At 39.4% G+C, this 25,279-nt stretch overlaps 1 protein-coding gene across 2 annotated transcripts in view; it reads right to left on the reverse strand.

The window, feature by feature from the left end:
• The window catches only part of Bem46 (abhydrolase domain containing 13-like protein Bem46), a 67,074-nt gene extending 50,929 nt beyond the window's left edge, over window positions 1-16,145 (reverse strand). Inside the window, exon 1 of one of the 2 annotated variants that reach the window (XM_090375162.1) lies at window positions 16,124-16,145. In XM_090375162.1, coding sequence (XP_090231288.1) covers window positions 16,124-16,139 — 16 coding nt within the window. In that variant the 5' untranslated portion in view covers window positions 16,140-16,145. Of the gene's footprint in view, window positions 1-15,549; window positions 16,073-16,123 lie in introns of those variants that run through there. The other variant, XM_090375161.1, reaches the window with a different exon arrangement.
• Window positions 16,146-25,279: the final 9,134 nt, after the last annotated feature.

Genomic DNA, 25,279 nt, shown 5'->3' on the forward strand with positions numbered 1-25,279 from the left:
AATCTTAACAAGTCCTTAAATTTTGAAAAGGATCAGAGTTGCCATTCCAAATTTACAGAAATATTTCTCTAGGAAGGAACTATAAAAATATGCAGAGAAAAACTTTCTGGGAACCAAGAAAATATATTTGATAAAATTTTGGTGTAAAATCAACATTTACTTCTTGGGTGATACAAATTATATTCAAAACATCTTTCATTTGTGTACAGAAATTAAATGAAGTAGCAAAACAGACTGCCGAATCCATAATACAATCTGTATATCCCAGGACTCAGAAAATTTTTTTTAACTAAATACATATGACTTAGATTTTACAAACTTAACATTATAACTTAATACACATAACTTGATAAGAGATACAAAATTCATATAACGTAACTCAGTCGGAGATAAAACTCAATACTGAAATACATATATATACAGTATAGTGTTATAAGTGCATTAGGATATAAGTTTAGTGTTTTATTTTTGTATTGAAATTTAAATTTTAATTGAATCGAAATCATGACTCAGACCAGAGCAGCAAAGCAAAAGGCTGAAGCTAGTGGGAGTGCTGTGGCTTAAGGGAGAACTGAGGGGGGGGGGGTTGTCCTCTGAATCACAGTCTTTTGAAATGTCCTGCTTGTTTCGTGCTTGTGGAGCAATCAGGAATGGAACATATTGCCAGGAATGGAACATATCGCCCAACTCAGCGTTATTAGGGGTCGATATGAGAGCTTGAAGGATAGGGTGGATGCCCTCGAAGGATTTAAATTGAACGGCCCATCAAGCTCACATCAACAGGGATGGGATACACTTAAATAGAAAGGGTGCAAGAATATTTGCTGATGCTATCGAGGCAGTGTTAGGTAGGTCGGAAAACTGCTAGCTTGGGGGGATACACGGATTAATAGATTAACAGTAGCCGCTGGCAGAGGTGAAAGTGTTTCTTGCACAGCTTCTACTGGTCTGAGCAGCAGTCTGGAAAACAAGGTGCAGGGGATTTCAGGGACTGCTGGGAGTCATCGTGGAACAAGTAAATACATGGGCAGTGTTAGGGATAGGAACAGGTTCCTGTATACTTGTGTGTACAACAATGCTAGGAGTTTGGTAAATAAATCTGATGAATTTGAGGTGTTGGTCAAAACATCAAAGCAGATATCGTTGGGATATCAGAGATGTAGTGTCGTACAGATGTGAGGAATGCAGAGGTGGAATTTGGGGAGTCCAATGTGTGAAGGAAGGATAGACAGAATAGAAAGGAAGAAGGGGTTATGCTATTAATAAAGAAATACATAAAATCTAAGGAAGTACAGCCAATCAACATGGGTGGCCAGTGCAGAGTCGAGTTAGTTTGGTGTGACATAAGCACTGGGAAAGCAAAATTGAGAGTAGGAGTGTGTTATAAGCCTAAGGACTCTGATGAGTATAATGAACAACTGTACAGGGAAACAGAGTGGACCAGTAAATCAGATAGTCTTATAATGGTGGATTTTAATTTCCTAGATACTGACTGGAATTTGTGGGTTGGTCACTCACACACTAGCAAGGCTTTTGTGGATTTATTGGATGATTGTTTTCTATAGCAGCATGTTCGAGAGGCAAATAGAGGGATTAATACTCTTGATCTGATTATCAGTAGTGATTCTTCATGCATTAAGAACCTAAAGATAAAGGAACCACTAGGTAGCAGTGATCACAGTGTGCTGAAGTGGGATTTAGTCAAAGAGGTAACTACCATCAAGGGTAAAAGGAAGGGTTTTTGCTTTCGTAAAGGTGACCATGGTGGTCTGAGACAGTTTTTTAAATTCTATACAGTGGGACCAACTGATCATGTTACCAAAAGCAAATTCCAAATGGGAAACATTCAAAGAATTAATCTTGGAAGCTACTAGACTTTTCATACCAAGTAAGAAATATCGTTCAAGGTTTAGGCCTAAATGGATGTCAAATAAACTAATGAGACATGTGGCAGAGAAGAAAACTGCATGGGATAAATATAAATTGACAGGTGACACAGAAGCTTACGATAGATATAAGCTGGTCTGTAATCAAGTCACAAAGGAGGTTAGGCAGGCAAAGGCAGATTATGAGAAATCTTTGGCAAAGGATGCAAAGAAAAACACCAAAGAATTCTTTATTTATATAAACTCTAGAAGGAAAGGGATGAATCATATTGGTCCAATTGATATCAATGGTTCAACTGTTGATGATCCTGCTCAGGAAGCTAACAAACTAAATGAGTATTTTTCATCTACATTCACAAATGAGGAGTTACTCAGGTAGGGGAATGCCAGAGGTACATTAAACTCTGGCAGTGAGCCAGATGATTTTGTAATAACTGAGAGAAAAGTGGAGGAGGAATTGTTGAAGATAAACATAAGCCACTTGGGGTGGATGGGATCTATTCAGTTATATTAAAGGAGGCAGAAAAGGAAGTAAGCAAACTCAGCCTTAATTATGAGAGCTTCCTTGGACTCAGGGAGTTACCCATGGACTGGAGATGTGCAAATGTGATTACAATTCACAATGGAAAAACGACACAAGTAATTACTAACCTATGTTCCAGGGAAATTAATGGAGGTACTGGTTAAATAAGCACTGCAGGATCATCTAGACAAGACTTCAGTTATAGGTCAGACACAGCATGGATTTGTTAAGCAGAAGTCTTGTCTGACCAATTTGATTGGATACTATGATGTGGTCACAAAGGAAGTGGATGCAGAGAATAATTTTGATATCATATATGTGGATCTTTGAAAGGCTTTTGATACTGTTGCACATGGAAGACTGCTGCACAAATTGGAGCAGTGTGGCACTCAAAGCAAATTGCTGCTATGGACAATGGGATGGTTAAGTGGGAGAAGACAGAGAGTGGTAATCAATGGACACTGCTTTTCCTGGACTAATGTTATTAGTGGAGTCTCCCAGGGTTCAGTGTTGGGTCCACTGTTGTTTTCTGTATTTATTAATATCAATGATGGTATATCAGGCTTAATGTCTAAGTTTGGAGATGATACGAAGTTTGGCAGGGTTGTTAATGACATTAATGACAGTACACTACTGCAACAGGATTCAAAAAATTTGAGAAGATGGGCTGAGAGGTGGCAACTGAAGTTTAACATTGACAAATGTAAAGTACTGCATATGGGAAGCTGTAACCCCAGTATAACTTATCATCTGTGTGGTACTTCACTGAGGGTAGTAGAGAATGAAAAGGACCTGGGAGTAATTGTGCAGTTAGATATAAAGTTTTCTAAGCAGTACATTCTGCAAGAGTAGCTGAAGACTGAGGAAATGGCAACAGAAGTTTAACATTGACAAATGTAAAGTATGCATATGGGAAGCAGTAACCCCAGAGTAACGTATCAATGTGATACATCAATGACAGTAGTAGAGAGTGAAAAGGACCTGGGGGTAATTATGCAGTCAGATATGAAGTTTTCTGAGCAGTGCAGACAGTCTGCAAGAGTAGCTCATGGAGTCTTGTCAATGATATACAGGAATTTTTCTAGCAGGGATAAGGAGATGATAATCCACTTGTATAAGGTCAGGCAACACCTTGAGTACTGGATACAGGTCTGGAGGCCTCATTTTAAGAAATGATGTAGAGGGGCTGGAACGAGTACAGAGAAGGGAAACAAGATTAGTGAATGGAATAAAGTGTTGCTTTTATGAAGAAAGCTTAAGTTTTGCAAATTACTGTGTCTGGAGACTAGGCACCTGCAAGGTAATCTGATTGAGGTGTATAAGGCCTTGAATGGTTTGAGCATGCTCAATGCTGATGGGATTCTTGCTCAGAATAATCGCCTGAGAGGACATATATTCAAATCGAGGAAAGACAGTTGTAGAATTGATGTGCGGAAGTTTTCCTTTAGCCAGTGGTTGGTTGATTGCTGGAACAAACTTCCATGTGTCATAGAAGTTGATAGCTTAAATAGATTCAAGACAAAACTAGACAAACATTTGGAGTGAATGGATGGGTGAAATGGGAAAGGGTTTTTTTTTTTTTTTGGCTGATGCTGTATAAGCTTGCTTTCTTGCATAATATGCCTCTACTAATTACTAATGCAGACTGAAGATGTGCAAATGTCTCTAATTCACAAAGGTGATTCCATGGGTGCAATGGGTAATTAGAAACCTGTAATTTTAAACATTTTAAAATCTGAGGCAAAAAAAAATTATAAAATTAGTGATTAAGGATTTATTACAGAATGAATCTAGACATGAATAAATTTATGTAAGATGATGATTTGATTTTCATGAAAATTATGTAATAAAGAATGGGTTTGTAAAAGAGAAATTATATCTAACTAATCTGATAAACTATTATGACATTATCATGAAAAAGAAGGATACAAAGAATAATTTTGATGTAGTGTATATATATATCCTTCCTGGACTGCAGTGTTTGGGGACCAGTACACCCTCATGAGTGATTAAAATAAAAGATAAAAGGACATTATAATCCATAGGCAATGTACAAAATGCCAACAATTTTTAAACAATAGATATGGGAAAAATTCATAATTCAAGTGGAGTTGGCATTTAGATATCAAAAACCAATTTTTAAAGAAAATGGAGAATGGCTAAAACTATTCAAAAATTTAATACTTGTGAACTATGGGTTACTTTATAAAAAGGAATAATATGCTAAAAGATATAGCTGAGCTTCCATTTATAAAATTAAATAAAAAAAAAAACTTATGGTTTGCCAACTGTTTTTTGGAATTGGTTATCCAGTTTTCTCTCTGATCACTCACTTAGGGTGATGGTAGATGGCTCTCTGCCTTCTAACTTCTCCACTAATGCTGGTGCCCCCCCCAAGGTTCAGTTCTTTCCCCCACTCTTTTCCTCTTGTATTTTAATGACCTTCTTCTATTGACTGAAAATCCTATCCATAGTTTTGCCGATGATAGCACATTGCATTCCACTTTCCATTTTGAAAAACTTTGCCCCGCTCAATCAGCTTCAGCTTCAACTTCACGAATATCCGCTAGCAATTCCTTAAATGCTGATCTCTAGGTAATTTTCCAGTAAGGCAAAGACAACTTAGTTGATTTCAATCCTTCCAAAACTCAGTCTTGTCTTATATCTCGCAAAAAGGATTCTTCTGCTCCTATGCTTATCTTTGGTGACACTCCAATTTCTAGGCAAGTTGATATATCTCTTTTGGGGATTACTCTGACTTCTAATCTTTCTTGGCACAAGCACATTACAAATATTGCTTCCCCTGCATCTAAAAAACTTGGTTTTCTCTTTCGCTCTCAACGTTACTTTTCTTCCAAACAGCAGTTCACTCTGTACAAATCGCAAATTCACCCTACCATGGAATGTTTTTCCCACATCTGGGGGGGTGCCACCAAAACTTCTTTCAGGCTTCTAGATTCCATTCAGAAGAAAGCAGTTATGACTCCTCTCTAAGAGAGTCTCTCCATTCTCCGTCTCATAGACGTACTGTTTCTGCTGCATGCCTCTTCTACAGATACTTCCATGGGCACTGTTCTTCTGAAATGGCTTCTATAATTCCCGCTCTCTCTTTAAAAACAGTCCCAACATGTGCCGCCATCAGCCAACATCCATTTACTGTCCAACTTCAAACCCACAGAGCCAACTTTTCATCTTCCTTGTTTATTCATTCAACTGCCATTTTCTGGAAAAACCTTCCTTCATATGTATTTCCTGAAAATTACAGTCTACAGAAGTTCAAGTCTAATATCAACAAATATCTTCTCTCGTCTTCTCAACCTCCAACTCAAGCACGGTACTAAGTACTATAGGTTCTAATACCTCTCATGTTTTGGGTTTTCATAAAAAAAAATATATTTCTTGAAACAATCAATCACTAAATTCTGCTACTGACCAAGTTTAATTTTCTCAATGATTTCTGTGAAAGAAGGTGTGTGCTGCTATTTATGTGTTCTGCTTGTTTTATTTAAAAGTTACTGTTTTCGAAAAGTGATACTCATAGCAGCATAAAAACAGTTTTTCAAATGCAGTTTATTTTTAAGGCAATTTAACATTAATTAACAGAAAAATAAATTTCATTTCTAAAACACAGTAGCATTCTAAACTGCTGCAGGATGGTCTGTGAAGATCGACCATTTTGGACCAATTAAGATTATGAAATTAAAAACAAATTAGGTAACGTATGCAGTGCATTACATTTTGGGTGTATTCAATTTTTATTTCTTAAATTTAATTTTTCTTTTTCTGCAATTAATAGAAGTGAAAAGTAATTATCTTGTTTCCAATTACTTCAGGGCTTTCCAACATGGACATCAATTTTGACACAATTTCATTGTTTCCACTGTGACTTCCTTTCACTCCATCATCACAGCCATTATCAATCCACTACAGGATGAAGGCCTCTCTAACAACTTTCCAGTTCCTTCTGTTTTGTGCAATGGCCATCCATTTACTACCCACAAACTCATGAATTTCATCTGTCCATTTCCGTCGTTGTCTTCCAGGTTTTCTTCCAGCTCCTCTTGGGTAACATTCTATTATTCTCTTAGTGCATCTGTCATCATGTCTTCGAGGTATGTGTCTTGCCCAAGACCATTTTAGTTCTTTAGTTTCGATAAGAATGTCCTTTACTTGAGTTTGCTACCTAATCCATGTGTTTCTCTTCTTATCTAACAGTCTGATTCCCAATGTAATTCTTTCTTCTTTGCTGTGTCGTTCTCAGCTTCTCTTCCATTCTTTTGGTGAGTGCCCAAGTTTCACTTCCATAAGTCATGGTGGGTAGTATTCATTGGTTCATTATTTTACATTTCAGACAAATTGGGATATTGCTCCTCAGTATGTGACTATATTTCCTGAATGCTATTCATCCAAAATTTATTCTTCTCTTAACTTCCAACCATTTATCATTATTATAGCTGATGACTTGTTCCAGATAAGTATATGACTCCACCTTTTCAATTACTGCTCCTTCAATCATTATATCCCTTTCTATGGCATACTTGTTCATCATTACTTTTGTTTTAGCCATATTCATCTTTAGTCCAAAATCCTTACTAACTCTGCATAACTAATTAAGATTTTCCTCTAATTCTTTGGGATTGTGGCTTATGACCACAATGTTATCTGCAAATCATAAATGGTTTAGGTACTCTCCATCCACATTAACTCCTATCTGAGACCAGTCTAATCTTCTGAAAGCTTCCTCAAGGGCAGCAGTAAACAACTTTAGAGATATTGTGTCTCTTTTGTCGAACTCCTTTCTCAATTTTAAATTTGCTACTGTCTTTGTCTAGTCTAATAAAGGAGGTAGCGTTCTCATATATTTTCTTCAAAATCAATTACTTAAAGAGCAATTGAAATGAGTGGGTTGTTAGAAAACGGGTGACACCACTCAGTAGCATAACTTAGATATGGAGAATGCTGCTGCATCTTTCAGCGCAATTGGAGTATTCGTCCCCAGGAGCTCACATCTGGTGAGTATGGATTGGCACACCCAGGGTCCTGAGCTGGATATCATCATTCTTCTCTTTCTTGGTGATTTCCTTCTACTTTTCTCTTTCTCTCAGGGTAACTAAGGTTTTTTTTTTTTTTTTGGCTGGTGCAGCATAAGCCTCAGGCTTCCTTGCACCATCTAGCTAATAATAATAATAATAATATATGGGGTATCTATGCCTTGTCTTTCCAGTCTTTCCTTATGCTGTATGGGGTCAAATGCCTTTTCATAATCCACAAATGCTAGGCACAATGGTGTTTTATATTCATTTGCTTTCTCCATTAGCTGCGACGTTACGTGAAGGTGATCCATATTTGAGAATCCTGTCCTAAAGCCAGCTTGCTCTTTCGATTGATTCTCATCAATTATTCTTTCTAATCTGTTAGTAATGACCTTTATCATTAACAACTTGTAGATGTGGGATAGCAAGCTAATTGGTCTATAATTTCCAATTTCTGATTTATCTCTTTTCTTATGCAGCAAAACTATGGTTGTATTATTTCCTCCTTAGGCATCACACCTTTCCTAATGCATTTTGTGAAAAGTCTTGCCAGTTTTTGTGCCATGTCTCTTCCTTCCAATTTTAATAACTCTACAGTAACTTCATCTTCCCCCAGGGCTTTCTGATTCTTCATTTTCTTCAACACATGTTCTACCTCATCAGGAAGGATATTGGGTATGTCATGTGTGTTACTAATTTGTGATCCATATTACCCACTGCTGGCATCATTTCTCGCTCCGTGTATAATTCTCTATAGTAGTCTTCTGCTATTTGAATTATGCCTTCTCTGCTATTTATAAGTACACCATCGCTATTCTTCAGTTTCAGTATCATTTGTCTTTCTGTATTACTGCTCATGGCTGCTGATTTAAGTCCTTTGTTTTCCCTTAATGCTTGTTCTACTTTTCTTGTGTTAAATCTTCTTATGTATTTCTGAGTCTCTTTCTAATGGCTTTGCATAACTCAGTATACTCAATTTTCTCCTTGTCAGTGTTTATCTTGCTCTTCATTTGTCGACTTCGATTCATCATGACAAATGTTTCTTGACTAATTTTTTCTTCTTTGGATTTCTTTTTACCTATAGGTTTCTTTATCACTTTCAGAAAGTTGTAATATTCCTCATCAATATCTTGGTCCTGAGCAGAATCTCAAACTTGTTCTTAAGTTCATATTATTTACTCGAGTCTGTTTTTTCCTTTCTTTTCTTATATCTATATTAAGTGTGCATCTTACCATTCTGTGATCACTTCCAATATATACCTTGTTCAGGATGGTAACATCATTCACGATATATCTTCTGTTAGTGAGGATGAAGTCGATTTCATTAGTTGTTTATCCATTTGGGCTCTTCAATGTCCACTTTCTGTTCACCCTTTTCTTGAAAAAAGTGTTCATTATTGACAATCCTCGAGATTCTGCAAATTCCACAAGTCTTTCACCTCTTTCATTTCTTTCACCAATTCCAAAATTTTTCATTTCATATATTGATTTCATTTCAAAAATTTTCATTCCATATATTGATATAAATGAATGATTAAAATAATTATTAATCAATTCATTAAAATTTATGACATTTATTTCTTTTTGTGCTTCATACTTGGCAGCCAGTGAGCTCTGGACATACTTCTGTTTGAAAGTTATTTAACAGTTGATTTCAGATGATTTTGTTAAGCTTATGCTTAATAATACACATCTTCCATATCTCTCTCTCTCTCTTGGTTATGTTGTTGGCAAAAACAAATAAGTTGTGCACCGTTACATTTACCATCAACTTTTAAAGATAAGGCTGGGGGTGTAAAATAATTACAAATTTGTTTTTGTCATGTACATCAGCATTCTACAACTTTTTTCTATTCATCCCAATCCATTCTAATATATATCCATTCTAATCTCCCAAAACGCATAGTTTATGGCAATGTTAATATAAATATGCTAAAGTCACAATAGAATCAATTATTATTGTTCCAACAATCCAACAGCAGCTGTTTGGACAATGATTTCTGTGATGTACATTACTGCGTCATTGATAGGCTCCTGACTGACTGTACTGAGGTCAAAATTTGCCTGATGTTGGAAGGCATTCCAGTCAGCCTGATCAATCTTGCACCGTGGTAACCCGAAGGGAAGACATGGTCTCCCACTGTGTAACAAGGTTATCACAGGGAAGTGATCACTTCCGTATGGATTCTCCTCCACTTCCCAAGTGAGTGAAGGGGAGCAGATAGAGAGATCAATGGCAGAAAAGGTACGGGTAGGCATGTGGAAGAAGGTGTTTGTTCCACTATTTAGAAGGGAAAGGTCATTGTCATTGAGCATACGCTCTATGACTCGTACCCTTCTGTTGATGTTAGCACTACCCCACAGGGTGTTATGTCCATTAAAATCCCCGAGAAGTAAGAAAGGGGGAGGCAACTGCGTTAGAAGATCATCAAGGTCTTCCTGGGAGATGTCAGTCCCAGGTGGCAAATAAATAGAGCAGACCATTAATAAAAATCCCACAGCAAGGCGAATTGCAACAGCTTCTATGCTAGTTGTAATTAGCAAAGGCTGAACTGGTGTCTGGTTGCCCACAAGGATAGCCACTCCTCCATGAGCAGGACCATCCGCAATTCTATTCTTACGAAAAATTGTGGTGTTATGCATTGTGGGATCATCATTTGCCTTTAGGTAAGTCTCCTGCAAGCAAAAGCAAACTGGCTCATGCTTTTGCAGGAGGGCCTTGATGTCATCAGTATTTCGCCGGAATCCACGACAATTCCACTGTAGGAATTTAGCCATTATTTTGGCTTGGTGGGTCCATCAGGTGGCTTCCGAGGTGCTGAGGGCTTACTTTTATCAGTCTTGGGTTTATCCTTTTTGGGGAAGAATGGACGTTGTCCCGTGTCCATTTCTTCCTCCGCAAAGAGTTCCAAGACTGAATCTTCGGCTACCTCCTTCTGCTCGACATCCATGTTTTCTTGGGTAGTAGGGGAGACTTCCCCTTTCTTATTCTTTTCTTTCATAACTACCTTTGTTACTTGTGGAGCATTAGGAGGTACTGATATAGGAGTGGCAGCTGATTGGTTTTTCTGTGCAGGTTTTTGAGAACTTAAGAGATAATGCGTGATGGGAGTGAAAGACTCCTTTAGAGGAATGGTCATGTCCGTCTGAGTTCTACGGAACATCTCCCTGCTACCTTCTGGGCGTAGGTAGGTTTGTTGATATTCAGGGGTTTGACCGATTTCCCTGCCTCCTGGTATGATATATTTAGCTCTGCCTTCAGCCGTTGAATTTCTTTTTCTTCTTTCCACCTCTGGCATGCTCGTGAGTAGGCCAGGTGTTCGTCTTCACAGTTAATACAGGTGGGTTTTGCGGCTGAACATGCTGTTGTTTCGTGGTCCTTTGCACCGCATCGAGCGCATGCAAGGACTCCACGGCAGGCCATTTGAGAATGTCCATACTTCTGGCATTTAAAACACCGTAAAGGGTTCGGAATGTATGGACGCACTGGACAATTGATGTATCCAGCTTTAATCTCGTCAGGAGGTTTAGGAGAGTTAAAAGTCAGGATAACGCTCCTGGTTTTAACAATTTTTCCATCCCTTCGCGCAGTAATTCTCTTGACGGCAATAACTCCCTGTGGTTTTAATTTGGAGCAGATTTCCTCCTCGGTTACGTCGAGAAGGTCTCACTCCGAAATGACACTTCTCGATGAATTGAGTGTTCTGTGTGGTGTCACTGTTATGGGTATTCCTCCGATTGATGTTACTTGGAGGAGATGTTCTGATTGCCTGTCATTTTTAGTTTTAATTAAAAGGTCTCCAGAACGAAACCTCTTAACTGATTTGGGTGAACCTGCTAACCCATATCTAACCCTTTTTGAATAAAAAAGGGCGACATTTTACCAATCGGTGTTTCATTGGTAGAATGCATGATTAAGAACCTGGGGACAGGCCCTGATGGTAATTCGGTTCGCTGTCTCTTTTTAGCAATAATGCTATCAGTGTCTTTGTCATTGTTTTCAGATAGGGACCGGGTTGGGGCCCCTGAAGAAATATGTTTATCAGGATTCATGAAGTTTTGAAGTTGTTCAGTGCCCGGGCTCCCAACCCACCACGGAGCCCAAAGGGACGTCCACTACCCGGCATGCAATAAATGCGCTTGGGAGTGGAACGCCAGGGCTACCCAGACACTATACCCTGCCGCCAGCTTGAATCCTGTCCCTCGGACCGTGTCAATGCCACTCCCCTACCCCATGAGGGTAGGGGCGTGGCATTGACACGGTTGACCCTCGCAGGCTAGCCGGGCCTTCCAGGACCACCCGTCTTGTCGAAGCAGGGGCCAAAGTGGTGTATTGAAGCTGGGCCCCTCAACCACCAGGATCCCCCTTTCCGAATTTCCACGGGTCGCAGCGCACGGCAAACATGCCGGATTCCATTGATGTAAGCTTGGAGCCTGGGCTGTGGGCGTTGGATCCCAGTGATGCTAGTCTGGAAGTCCAGCAGCGTCACTGGGAGGTCCCCTCACCACGTACAGGTGCCCACGTCGAGACTGAACACAGATAGCTGATGTGTGGCACAATCATTGATGATGCAAGCCTCATTTCTTCATCAGTGGATCTCAGTCTCTCCCTCTTTGATGTTTTAATTTCAATCAAGGTCGAAAAGCCCAGTTCACACGAACACCTAGTCGAAAATGGTAATAATGCATTAACTGCCATCTCGGAACTAGCCGGGTATTCTTTCCTTACTGACAACCAAAATGTGTCCAACTACACTTCACGACGTTTTAATTGCAATATTCTTTCAGCCTTCAGATCTGTTAGTTCCTCTTGTACATTCATTGGAAGAGATTTTTGGCATCCGCAACAAATGGATCACGAACCCAGCTGAAATCTTCAAAGCTCTCTCCGAAATAATCCTTGAACTTCTGCTGCAAGTTATCTAAATGTTCTTTAATGAAGTCCATCACCACTTTATTACCAGCAGCAAACAGTCATACAGTTGGGAACATCTTTTTTTGTTGTTGTTAGTTGTTGGCGCATCAGCTTCTGTGGCCATAGTGCACCTCCCAATTTTTGCATTATACTGTGATCCAAGCCCGAGGCGGCATTCGAACCTCAACCTTTGGGTTGCCAGGCAGGCACTTTACCCACCTGGCTAGCCTGGTCAGCATTGGGACCATCTCAAACAACCCATTTGCAATGCATTATATCCACAATTCCAGCTTATTCTGAAAGCCTTGAGTCTTATCCATACTCGTAAAAAAGATTTTCGTTCTTGCCTTGCATTTTTCAGTTCAGCTCATTCAAGTGAATGAAAATTTATTCTTTCTTTAAAATATAGTCTTATAACAAAGGGTGGGTACATCAGCACAGGAATAAAGTTGAAGTAGCACTGACAAACAGGGACAAATATCAAAACAAGCCAATAAAATAATAAAAGACGGGAGCTGTTTTGATAATCCTTACACTTTTAAGGAACAGCATGTACGTTATCTGATTTTAACAAGCAGCATCTTACTTCAGTCAGTGCAGCAACAAAACTAGAAATAATGTTGCAATGGCAACAATATTTAATTAAACACATAAATAACTTTAGAAAGCAAGTTTTGGATACTCTCACAAAAAATAATTTACTGTTCCACACATAACAATATTGTGCTTCCGTAAAAATTGCGTATTGCAAAATATAACAATAAGTAGCATTACAAACATATAAAAACTATAATCTCTCTCTCTCTCTGGGTAGTTCAGAAATTTTTTTTGGCTGGTGAAACATAAGCCTCAGGCTTCCTTGCACCATATGGCATGATAATAATCATAATAATAATTACACTTTCAAGCTAACAAGAAATTGCAATATGAAAACATAACAGGACATACCATATTATACACCATCCCCTTTCAGTATGAATAAACTAGACTATAGACTTAATTCTAATTGAATAAACTTCTGTGCATATTTAGTTCTTTGCCAAGAAAGCTGGCACTAGTTATACCATATTGCCAGTCCACTCATTGTGAAAGTTTATACACTTGCTTTGAAAAGAAGAATTGTAAGATATTCACTTTTTCTGGCCTCTATTTCACCAAATTACATTACACAAAAAACTATCTCTTCCTGGACTATGGTGAAACTTTCAATATTATCATCTTTTTGAATACTTTATTTCCAAAGTAAATTATCACCCTCTCAGGCTAACAATGAATTGAAACATGAAAATATGGCTGAATTCCATTATTAGGGTATTCCTTGTCTTTGGGTCATGGGCGTTGTCATAGAACGGAGTGATTGTATAGTTGATGTCTGTGATTAGGTGATTAGTATGAATGCATTTTGGTTTTTTTTTTTAGGAGCATTAGCAACTAAGGCCATATTGCTCCGGGGATATGCGGTGGTCATTCCCTGACCTTTCCGCATCCTCCGTATTTGGTGGTCGCGGGCTCGAACCCCGGTCTAATCAAGAAGCATGTGCTACACACTGCTGCTCCTGCCCACCTGGCTACAGAGGCGCCTGTATGAATGTGTAATTTGTCTTTCTGACTGTTTGATTGGATGTAGATTTTCTTCTGATTTGGAGAGAATGTACAAAATTATTATTTGGTTGTTTGTGTGTCGTTCTTGTTCGGTGTCCCCATTGTGCTGGTGGTGTTGGATATTTTTCTGTGTTGCCATGTACTTGAGGTGTTGGATGTTTGTGCACTGCCATGTGTTTGTGATATTGAATATTTTTGTGTGCTTTTGCTTAGTGTGTTGTTTGCTATCTCCATTGTGTTGCTATTGGATATTTTTATTTGTTGCAATTTGGGGGGGGGGGGGATTCAAGCAAAAAAATGGTCATTGGCCACAGCCAGGACTCATAACGTGAGTTTTTTTGTATTGAAGTTGCTATTTTTGTGTCAAGCAAAAAACGCACTTGTTTTTAAAAATTTGCATTTTAGGGTCGTTAAAAATTGGAGTAAAAAAGTCCTAGTAGACATCTTTATGACTTCCATTTTACCCAGCAGTCATATAGTGTTGGATTACTATGGCTTTTATCAATGGAATTTGTGAAGTATACAGGCCGGCACGAAGTAGTCATTTTTGTTTAGTGAACAAAAGGTTAGGTTTTCACACAACTTTGGGAGGGATTCAAGCAAAAAAACCAGTCGTTGACTGTGGCTAGGAGTCATGAGATGAGTTTTCTTTGTATTAAAGTTGTCACTTTTGTTTAGTGACAAAAGGTTAGGTTTTTACATGACTTCAGGAGGGATTTAAGAATAAAATGGAGTTGTTTTTAAAAATTTGTATTTATTTTAATTTATTTTAGTTCCATATTGAGTTTCTCTTTCTCTTTATTTATGCTGCTATTTGTTATTTGTTTTTTTTTAGGAACATTAGCAACTAAGGCCATATTGCTACGGGGATATGCAGTGGTCATTCCCTGACCTTTCCGCATCCTCCGTATTTGGTGGTCACGGGCTCGAACCCCAGTCTAATCAAAAAGTGTGTGTTATTCACTGCTGCTCCTGCCCACCTGGCTACGGAGGCGCCTATTTATGCTGCAACATATTCTGATGTCACAAGCTGGCAAAGAGGATGGGGGAAGCAGTAAGTGGAACCTGCCAATCACTGCCTTCTTCCTGCCTTTTTGTCGAAGTATGAAGGAGTACCCAAGATCTGGAGCTCCACAAAAAATATTACTGGACATTCCATATTACCTGCCACCCCCTTTTCATATGAATAAACTGTGGTTAAAGATGGGGACAATCTGGCAGAAGAAAGGGATTCGTAGTTTCACCTCTGCCTGAAATCATCCTGGATATCTTTCATGATTTTAATGTGGACTTCATTATTCTGTGCTGATCACTATCCTTTCCCCAAGTGTGGAAGTGCACTGGTCATTTACTGTTTACACTTAATATCTGAAAACACAGTTAAAAATGCATACACACAACAGCAATATTTATCACTTTTTTTCTTTTTTTTTTTATGGGTAGGGTAAAGAAAACCTTCCAAACAACTCTTTCTGTATTGCTGAAATTTCTGGCCTAGGCTGTCCAGAGTATAAGCAGAAAATATTTTTTTTTAAATTTATTTTAATTGATATCAATTTGTTTAATCCTAAAACATCATAAACCACATACCTGAAAGAGAAAAGATTAAAAGGCACAATGCAATAATACTTCCATAGCACCAGTACATTATAAAAATTATAAACACTGCAGCTCCGCATACCATCCAACATTTCTTAAGACCAAATAAAGCTATATCACTAACGAGTTTTATTGTGCGAAAATCTGGATTACTCTCTGGGCTAGACGTTGAGCAAGTAGTTTGTAATTTTGGCTTGCAACCAGCATAAGGTACTGGATTTAATGGCAAATGCATTTGTATAGGAAAATGAGACGGTTTTGATGTTTCATTTCCATCACGATTCGGCTCTCTTACAATTAACGATGACATTTTTGTTAAATCAATCTTTACCATTGTGTCATTTCCTTATTACTTTGCCACTTTCAACTGTTACATACCATACTGTAAGTCTCCACTGAAAATTATATCACTATATAACTTTACAACCAGTGCTTAAAGTACTCCAGACAAACACGCACGAGTAAAAATATTTCCTACATGATATGTCATTCATTTTGTAATTAATATTTTATACTAAACCATTAAAATATCCGAATCTAATCGACCGAGAGTACGTATACCTACTTCGGTACCACCACATAACGAAGCCTGGTTATTACAGTTATGCAAAATAGCGCCCTCTGCAAGATTGATACAAAACCGAATTACGTGTATATCAACTCTAGTGTGATTTTTCGAAAACTACAATATTCAGAGGGCAATATTAAAAATTTTACGAAAGGAAACACCATTGAATAAAATAGCCTATTTTTAATAATCAGGTACGTACATCGTATTGCCGATGCACATGACGATTCGAAATGATATTGCTTTGTGCTACGTTCCATTGCGAACCTTTGCGCTATATTTCAGTAACGTCTGTAAATGGCGTGTGTTCTGTGGTCGAATTGCCTGTTTGTGGAACGAAAATCCCGAGTTTCCTGGATAAAAAAAAATCATGCTACCCACGTCTGAGGCCAACTAACTCAGTCGAGATGTGAATAGGCCCATAAAAATTTCTCTACTCATCAGTGGGATTCGAACTCAGATCTTTTCCAACCAGAATGGAGAGAGAGCGGCGATTCTACCAGCTCTGCTGTAAATGTGAACACCAGTCAAATACATTGAATACTACAAAGCTTTGTTCATCTTATTAATCACACGCTTAGAAATTTTTGCCACATTGACTACTCACATCCCATATAGCATCAGATCTAATGATACTCTAGTTCATATGGCTCTTCATTTATTATGATAATTTGTTCATGTTTGATTCTATATGTTTCTGTATTATTTAAGCCAAAGCAACTAGGTCTATGAGGCATCAATGTATTATCGATAATTTAGATTAGTATTGATATTAGCATCAGAAATAAAACAAACTTATCAAAAATAAACTACCAGCAAGAAAAATTTTTTCCACATCACCTGTCTGTGCCCTCTAAAGATTCGTCTAATCCTTCATTAAATCTATCAAACTGTCTATTTTCCTGACAACAGATGGAAGTTTGTTCGAACAATCAACTACCCTCTGCCTGAATATGCTCTTGTTTATACTCCGGCACAACCACCAGGTCAGTGGAGTTTACAATATGGCTACATAATGTAGCCGAGTAGTCAGGAGCACGAGTGCAGTCACGGGCTTGAACCCGATCCACTCAAAGAGAGTGTGCTACTGCACTCGTGCTCCTAACCACTCGGCTACATTATGTGTGATATCTGACCTGGGGTAAGGATGCCGACTACATTTAGTTTACTCAATCCATTCAATGAATTAAACGCCTCAATCAGATCTCCTCTATGGGTGCCTAGTTTCTAAACACTGCAGTTTGCAGAAAAGTCTTTCATGGTAAAAATACTCTTTTGTTCCCTCATTAAGTTCGTTACTCTTCTCTGCGCACGTTACAACAGAGCCACTTCACTTCCTTCCTAAACTGTTGAGGCAACCATGCCTATATGAAATACTCAAGACACGGCCTCACCATTGCCTTATACAGCAGAATAATTATCTCCTTATCCGTGCTGGCAAAATTACAATATATCATTAAAAAAGGAAAAAGCCACGTGCTGTCCTAGCAGCATGTCTGCACTGTCAGAGAACTTCTTTTCTGGCAGTGCAGAAAATGTGCAGAAGACTTTAGGTAATTGTGAGACCTTGAGTAGTTGTGCGTTCCTGCACAACTACTCAAGGTCTCTTTCATTCTGTAATTTGTTTAATGGAGTATCACACAGGTTATACATTAATCTAGAATTACTGCTACCCATAAGTAGTAACATGCATTTGTCAATGTTAAATTTCAAATGCCACTGCTCAGCCCAGCTGTCTAATTTCTCAATATCTTGTTACAGTGGCATATCCTGATTACTGTCAATAAACACCTGCCAACCTTTATATTATCAAACTTAGACATTAAGACTTCGTAAATATTATTGAAAAACACTGAAAACAACAATGGGTCCAGCACAACTCTCTTTCTTTTCCCACTCAACCATCCCTTTATCTGTAGCAGAAACATTCTCGTAATGCTCCAATTATCCAATTTTAACAGCAGTATTTTCTGTGGTACAGTACAAAAGCTGGATCATCAATATTTATGCCATTCATACATAGTGGGACAATGTGGTTCATCCCTTTCCTCCTAGTATTGATATCAACAAAGAATTCTTTACTACAGTAAAGAATTCTTTGCATTCTTTGCATTCTATTCCAAAGCCAGCTCATAATCTATCTTAGCTTGACTGACCTCCTTTGAGACTTGATTGCATATTGTACTTACCGTAGGTTCTGTGTCTCGAACTAATCTCTAATCATTCCATATATTTTTCTTCTTTGCCATTAGCTTCACCAATTTCTTCATATCCATTTATGTTTAAACCTGGAAAATATCTGTATCTCTAATGTAAGTGTAAGTGTGTGTTGTTGTCTTACGGCACCAGGGGTTTCCCCCATCTCCGCGTTGCTTTCATTGTGGTGAACCAGTTCACTGGGAAATGCCAGAGATTTAAAAGTGTGTGGGAATTGTTCATGTGTTGTGTTCTGTACCGTTGTTCATCTGGTCATTTAGCCGTTGGACCCCTATTGAGGCCCAACGTTGTCCCACTTACGCCCCGTGGAGGCAGACCAGGAACCCAGTAGCTGTAGATTCACTCTGGCAGGTCCTGCCGCTTAATTTCCTGGGATTTCGGCGGCTAGGACCTTAAAAAAAAAAAAAATAATAAATAAATAAAATAAAAAAAAAAAAAAAATAAAAATAAATAAAAAAAAAAAAAAAAATAAAAATAAAAATAAATATATAAGTAAATAAAAAATCTGCGCTGGGGTAATGTCGCTTTGGTTTGCTAGGCCGAGTTTTGGGCGTAAGGTAATTTTATCATATTTAGTTTTTGACGTGTGGGGCTTTCGCTATGATGAAGGTAGAGAGGGGAGGGAGACCGAAGATTGGGGGGAAAAGACAGAAATATGGGGCCAATAGAGTAGATAGCCCCAGTTTTCAGTGGGGCATGCCCATGCCCCACCAGAGTAGAAGTTTGGGGGTGGAGGAGAAGGAACAAAAAATGTCCCCTCCCCCCAAGGAAGTGGGAATAATAGGTGAAGAGGGCGAGGGTGTCCTCTTCAGATCGCCATCAAGCTGTTTGCAACTGTGCTGCGTTTAGTCTGTTCTCTACTGTCTGTGCTGCATTCCCCCGTCCTTGCTTTTCTCTTCCGTGTGATCAGCACTCTTCTTTTCCAAGTACTGGTCCTCTGCAAGGTTTCAGTTTTTTTGTCACATTTGGCGCCGATTTTTGTCAATCTCTGTGTACGTTGCTGTAGATAGCTATTAGTGTTTTTCTCCTGGTGAATAAGTCTTGCGCATACTGGGAGAGTGCCCTATATTCATCCTCAGTGTCCAGGAAGTGGTGCTCCAGTCCTTTTGGGAAGTATCTTAACCTTGTTATTAGTAGCCCTCTGAGGTCTTCATAGTGTTGACAATCATAGACTATGTGGCTCCAGCTTTCACTTTCTCCACATATGCAGTTGGGGTCCTCAACGAGTCGGAAGCCAAACAGCTTCTCCTTGTAGGGTCCGTGTCCGGTTAATAGTGTTGTCATATGGTACCCTGGGAAGTACCACGGTGGCTGCTTTGGGTATATTTTCTGGAGGTCTGGTAGAAATCTTTTTGTTACTTCGCCTTTTGTAGTCTCTGTCCATCTTCTCTGCCAAAGATCTAGGAGGTGGGTCTGTAGCCTATTTTTTTCGTGTTTTAGGTTGCCCGCCGGGTCAGTCGTGTATCCTTGGTGGGTAGCGGCCACTCCCCTAGCCAGCAAAAACAGTAGCCCGGCCTGAACTGCCTCCAGGTCCAGAGGGAGCGCTCCAGCAAGTACCTGCAATGCTGGGGTACTTACCGTGCTGCAGGCGCGCGTTGTTGATAGCAGTATGGTCCTTTGGGTCATTTCTAGTGTTCTTTTGTTGACTACCAGTGTCGTTTTTGGATACCAAACCGCTGCTGCATAGGTGATTGCAGGCAGGAAGGTTGTTTTATAGTAAAGCATCAGTGCTTTTTTCTTGAGTCCCCAATCTTTCCTTGTGATTCTGGTTACCAGTCCAGAGTATCCTCTGATTTTTCTTCTGATGTATTTCAGATGCGGCTGGAACGTCATGTTTTTATCTAGGATAACGCCCAGATACTTCAGTTGGCTCACAAATTTGATTGTTACATTGTTGATTTTAATTTGCGGGGGTCGTCGTAGTTGCAGAGTCCCCTTTAGCAGGATCGATGAGGTCTTGTCTGACGATATTTTCAGCTGGTTCTTTGATGCCCATTGCTGCAGCCGCTGCAGTGCCTGATTTGCCAGCGTCTCCAATTGGGCCCTGGAGTCCGCCTCTACCGTCAATGTCAAGTCGTCCGCGAAGGCGTGTACTGCCACAGAACCCAGGTCCGTAGTCAGGAATTCATCGAGGACCATTGTCCACAGAAGCGGCCCAAGCACCGATCCCTGCGGACATCCTCTGTGCACCTCTCTTGTTATTTTTTGATAGTGTACATTGATTTCCACTCTTCTTTGTGTTAAATAGCTTTCGATTACTTTGTAGAGGTTAAGAGGCACCTCAGCCTCCCTCAACCTTGCCAGGACGCTTGGCCACCAAAGTGAATCAAACGCCCCAGCAAAGTCAACAGAGATGAGCAGCAGATACTTTCGTCTACAATCCTGGAAAATCCTTAGCAAGTTTCCCAGTGCGTCCACGGTTGAGGATCCTGGTCTGAAGCCATACTGATTTCTGGCATGTAGGCCTGCCGCTTCATAGTGTTTTATAACTCTCACATGGAGTAATCTTTCAAACAATTTGCTTGCCACTGGGAGCAGTGCGATGGGTCGATATGAATCCGGAAATTCTGGATTTTTGGTAGGATTTTTCAGTATTAGTTTTAAATTTGCTGTTTTCCATGCAGTTGGGAAATGTCCTGTTTCCAAGCATCTATTGTATAGTGTTAGGAGTAGGTGCGGATTGTATTCCACGGTTTTCTTCAGTATTTCAGGCTCAATAAGATCGAGGCCCGGGCATTTTCTATTTCTGACCCTACTAGCGGCCACGCTGAGTTCATCCAGGGTGAAGGGAGGCTCAATCGCCTGGTTTCTGTAGTTATCGTTTCTGTAGCATGTCTGTTTCTGACCTGGCATAGTTAACATATTTGGTTTTTGATATATTCTGTCGAGTATGTTATTCATCGACTGCTCCCAGGTTGTGGTGAGATCTCCCTGCCGAGTCCTAGTGGTAGAAATCACCTCCCCCCTAGGCAGTCTATTGGTTGTTACTTTGTAGACAATGCCCCAGGGGTCATTGTTCCCTGCTGTGGAGACCAAGGACTCCCAAGAGCGTCTTTTACTTGTCTTTATGGCGTCAGTGTACCGGTTTCTTATTTGTCTATATATTTGCCTCAGGGCTTCAACCTCATTTGCTGGCCATGTTCTTCGGGCCCTCTGGAAGTCCTTCCTACTCTTGTTCATTTGTCGCCGGAGCATGGCTGGCATAAAACGCTTAATTTAATGAATGTTTCCCATTTAGAACCTTGGGGCTAACACATGACATATAAGCACTGTCTGCCCAACGCCGGCTGAAAAGACCCGAGTTCGAATCCTAAAAATGACACGAGGAATTTTTATGGGCTATTTCAACCCATCTGCATTGAGCTTACTCAACATTCAAAGCCTTATACACTTCAATCAGATCACCTCACAGGCCTAATATCCAGACGCTTCAATTTGCAGAATTTAAGACTTTTTTCTTAAGACCAGCCCTTTGTTCTCCTGACCAATCTTGTTTCTCTTCATTGTACTCGTTCTAGCAAATCTACAGCCTTCCTAAAATGAGGCCTCCAGACCTGTACGCAGTACTCAAGCTGTGGCCTGACCATTGCCTTATGCATGGGGATGATCACCTCCGCAACCCTGCTAGCAATATTTCTGTATATCACTGACAAGACCCCGCGACCCGCCTGTCTGCACTGCTCAAAAAACTTAATATATGACTGCACAATTACCCCAAGATCGTTTTCATTCTCCATTACCCTGAGTGTAGTACTACACACTTGGTTCATTTCTCTAAAGCTACTACTATCTATATGCAGTACTTTGCATTTATCAATGTTAAACTTCAGTTGCCACTTCTCAGCACAACTGCCCAACGTATTTAGATCCTGTTGCAGTAGCATACTGTCATTAACAATCCTGCCAAACTTTGAATCATCTGCAAACTTCGTCATTAAGCCTGATATACCTTCATCAATATCATTGATAAACACAAAAAACAACAATGGGTACAACACCGAATCCTGGAGACGCCACAAATAACATCAGTCCAAGAAGTGCAGTGTTCATTGATTACCACTCTCTGTTTTCTCCCACTCAACCATCCTTTTATCCATTGTAGAAAGTTGACCCTAATGCCATATTGCTACAATATTTTCGGTAGTCTTCCATGTGCAACAGTATCAAAAGCTTTCCTGAAATCCAAGAATGTGATATCAGTATTTTTTGCATCCAGTTCCCTTGTGACACATCATAGTATCCAACTAAATTGGTCAGCGAAGACTTCATCTTTAGCAAACCATGATATGTCTGAATTATTATTGCAGTCTTGTCTAGATGATTCTGCAATGCTTCTTTAACCAGTGACTCCATTATTTTACCCGAACAGAAGTTAAACTAACTGGTCTGTAATTACTCGTGTCACCTTTTGATCCCCTTTTATGAATTGGGGATATATTTGCACATCTCCAGTCGGTGGGGACCTTCCCTGAGTCAAACGATTCTCTCATAATTATGGCTCACGGTTTGCTTACTTCCTTTGCTACCTCCTTTAATATAACTGGATAGATCCCATCCGCCCCAGGCGCCTTTCTTATGTTTATCTGCAACAATTTCTTCTTCGCTTTGCTCTCAGTTATTACTAAATAATTTAACTCCCTATTAGAGTTTGAAAAACATCTGGCCATCTCCTTCTTGAATAACTCCTCATCTGTGAATGTAGATGCAAAATACTCATTGAGTTTGGCAGCTATGTGAGAATGATCATCTAGTAAGGCTGAGTAAGATTTCACATACTCAGCCTTCCTTTACCTAACCTCCTTTGTGACTTGATTACAAAGTAGCTGATATTTACCATAGACTTCTGTGTCGCCTGATAATTTATATGCATCCCATGCATTTTCTTCTCTGCCACCAGTCTCATTAAGTTCATCTGACATTCATTTGGGCCTAAACCTTGAACAGTATTTCTTAGTTGGTATGAAAAGCCCACTAGCTTTCAAGATTAATTCCTTGAATGCGTAAAATTCTTTAGAATTTGCCATTGGTAACAACATCAGTTGGTTCCACTAAATAGAACTTAAAAAATCAATCTCTGAGACCATTGTAGTCACCTTTACGAAGGAAAAACCCTTTCCTTTACCACTGATGGTAGTTATATCTATGTATATAAAGTGCTTAGCATCATAATACACAGCCATTTCTGAATAAACAGAAAATTTTTAAGATGGCATCATTTTAGGTTATATCTCATATTGTGAATGCCTTCACAACGAGTTGCCATGATATTGCACTACTTCGAATAAGTAACGCTTCACCTAAGGAGAAGACTAGTGTTACTTATTCTCAGATAGGTACCACCACCCAGACAGCACTGTTTCAGGGCTATTTGGCCCTTCGTCAGTGAGTGGGTAGGTACCCAAGTGATGCAATGATGGCAAAAACAGTTATGAAGTATAACTCCACAATATGAGAGATGCCTGATGGTGTATGATGTATTTAGACTAAGGCGCATTTAGGGCTAGAGCCTCAAGCTGCGAACAAATTTAGACTATGTATATAAAGTGCTTAGCATCATAATACACAGCCATTTCTGAATAGAAATGGCTGTGTATTATGATGGCATTCACACACACAGGCATTCACACAGGCATTCACAATATGAGATATAACCTAAAACGATGCCACCTTAAAAATTTTCTGTTTATTCAGAAATGGCTGTGTATTATGATGCTAAGCACTTTATATACATAGTCTAAATTTGTTCGCAGCTTGAGGCTCTAGCCCTAAATGCGCCTTAGTCTAAATACATCATACACCATCAGGCATCTCTCATATTGTGGAGTTATACTTCATAACTGTTTTTGCCATCATTGCATCACTTGGGTACCTACCCACTCACTAACGAAGGGCCAAATAGCCCTGAAACAGTGCTGTCTGGGTGGTGGTACCTATCTGAGAATAAGTAACACTAGTCTTCTCCTTAGGTGAAGCGTTACTTATTCGAAGTAGTGCAATATCATGGCAACTCGTTGTGAAGGCATTCACAATATGAGATATAACCTAAAACGATGCCACCTTAAAAATTTTCTGTTTATTCAGAAATGGCTGTGTATTATGATGCTAAGCACTTTATATACATAGTCTAAATTTGTTCGCAGCTTGAGGCTCTAGCCCTAAATGCGCCTTAGGTAGTTATATCTTTAAGTAAATCGCACATCAGCACACTGTGATCACTGCCACCTAGTGGTGCATTTATCTGAAAATTCTTAATGCACCAATAATGTAGAGTAATAGTGGCCTACAGCACACTATTACTCTCATTTTTGTCTTCCCGATGGCTGTGGCACAGAAATTTTTTTAAAAAAATTATTACAATATATTAGGATCACCCGTAATTATATATACCCATATACGTATTTTATGTGTAAATTCCGTGTGTTCTCTGGTCGATTTGCCTGTTTTGCTGGAAGAACAAACCCAGTTTCTGGAGAAGGGGAATCTAGCTATCTATGCCTGAGACCGACTAACTCAGCCAATGCAGTTGAAAAAAGCCCATTAAAGTTCCTTGCGTCATCGAGGGAATTCGAACCCGGGCCTTTTCCACCAGGTGTGAGGTGGATGGTGACGATACCACTGTGCTTCCCGCGCAGACAGTGTCACATTAGCATTAGCATTAGTAGAGGCATATGATGCAAGAAAGCAAGCTTATGCAATATCAGCCAAAAAAAAAAAAAAAACTTCCACTTCACCCCTCCGTTCGTTCGAAATATCTGTCCAGCTGACCGTTAAATTTATTTAGGCTATCAACTTCCACAACAAGGGATGGAAGTCTATCCCACCAACCAACTACCCGCTGGCTAAAGGCAAATTTCCACATATCTATCCTACATCTGTCTCTCCTCAATTTGAATTTATGCCCTCTCAGGTGATTATTCTGAGCCAGAGGAAGAATTC

Source organism: Mastigoproctus giganteus, chromosome 6 (genome assembly GCF_048544385.1).
Source record: "Mastigoproctus giganteus isolate SK-2022 chromosome 6, ASM4854438v1, whole genome shotgun sequence".
NCBI classification, from domain to species: domain Eukaryota; kingdom Metazoa; phylum Arthropoda; class Arachnida; order Uropygi; family Thelyphonidae; genus Mastigoproctus; species Mastigoproctus giganteus.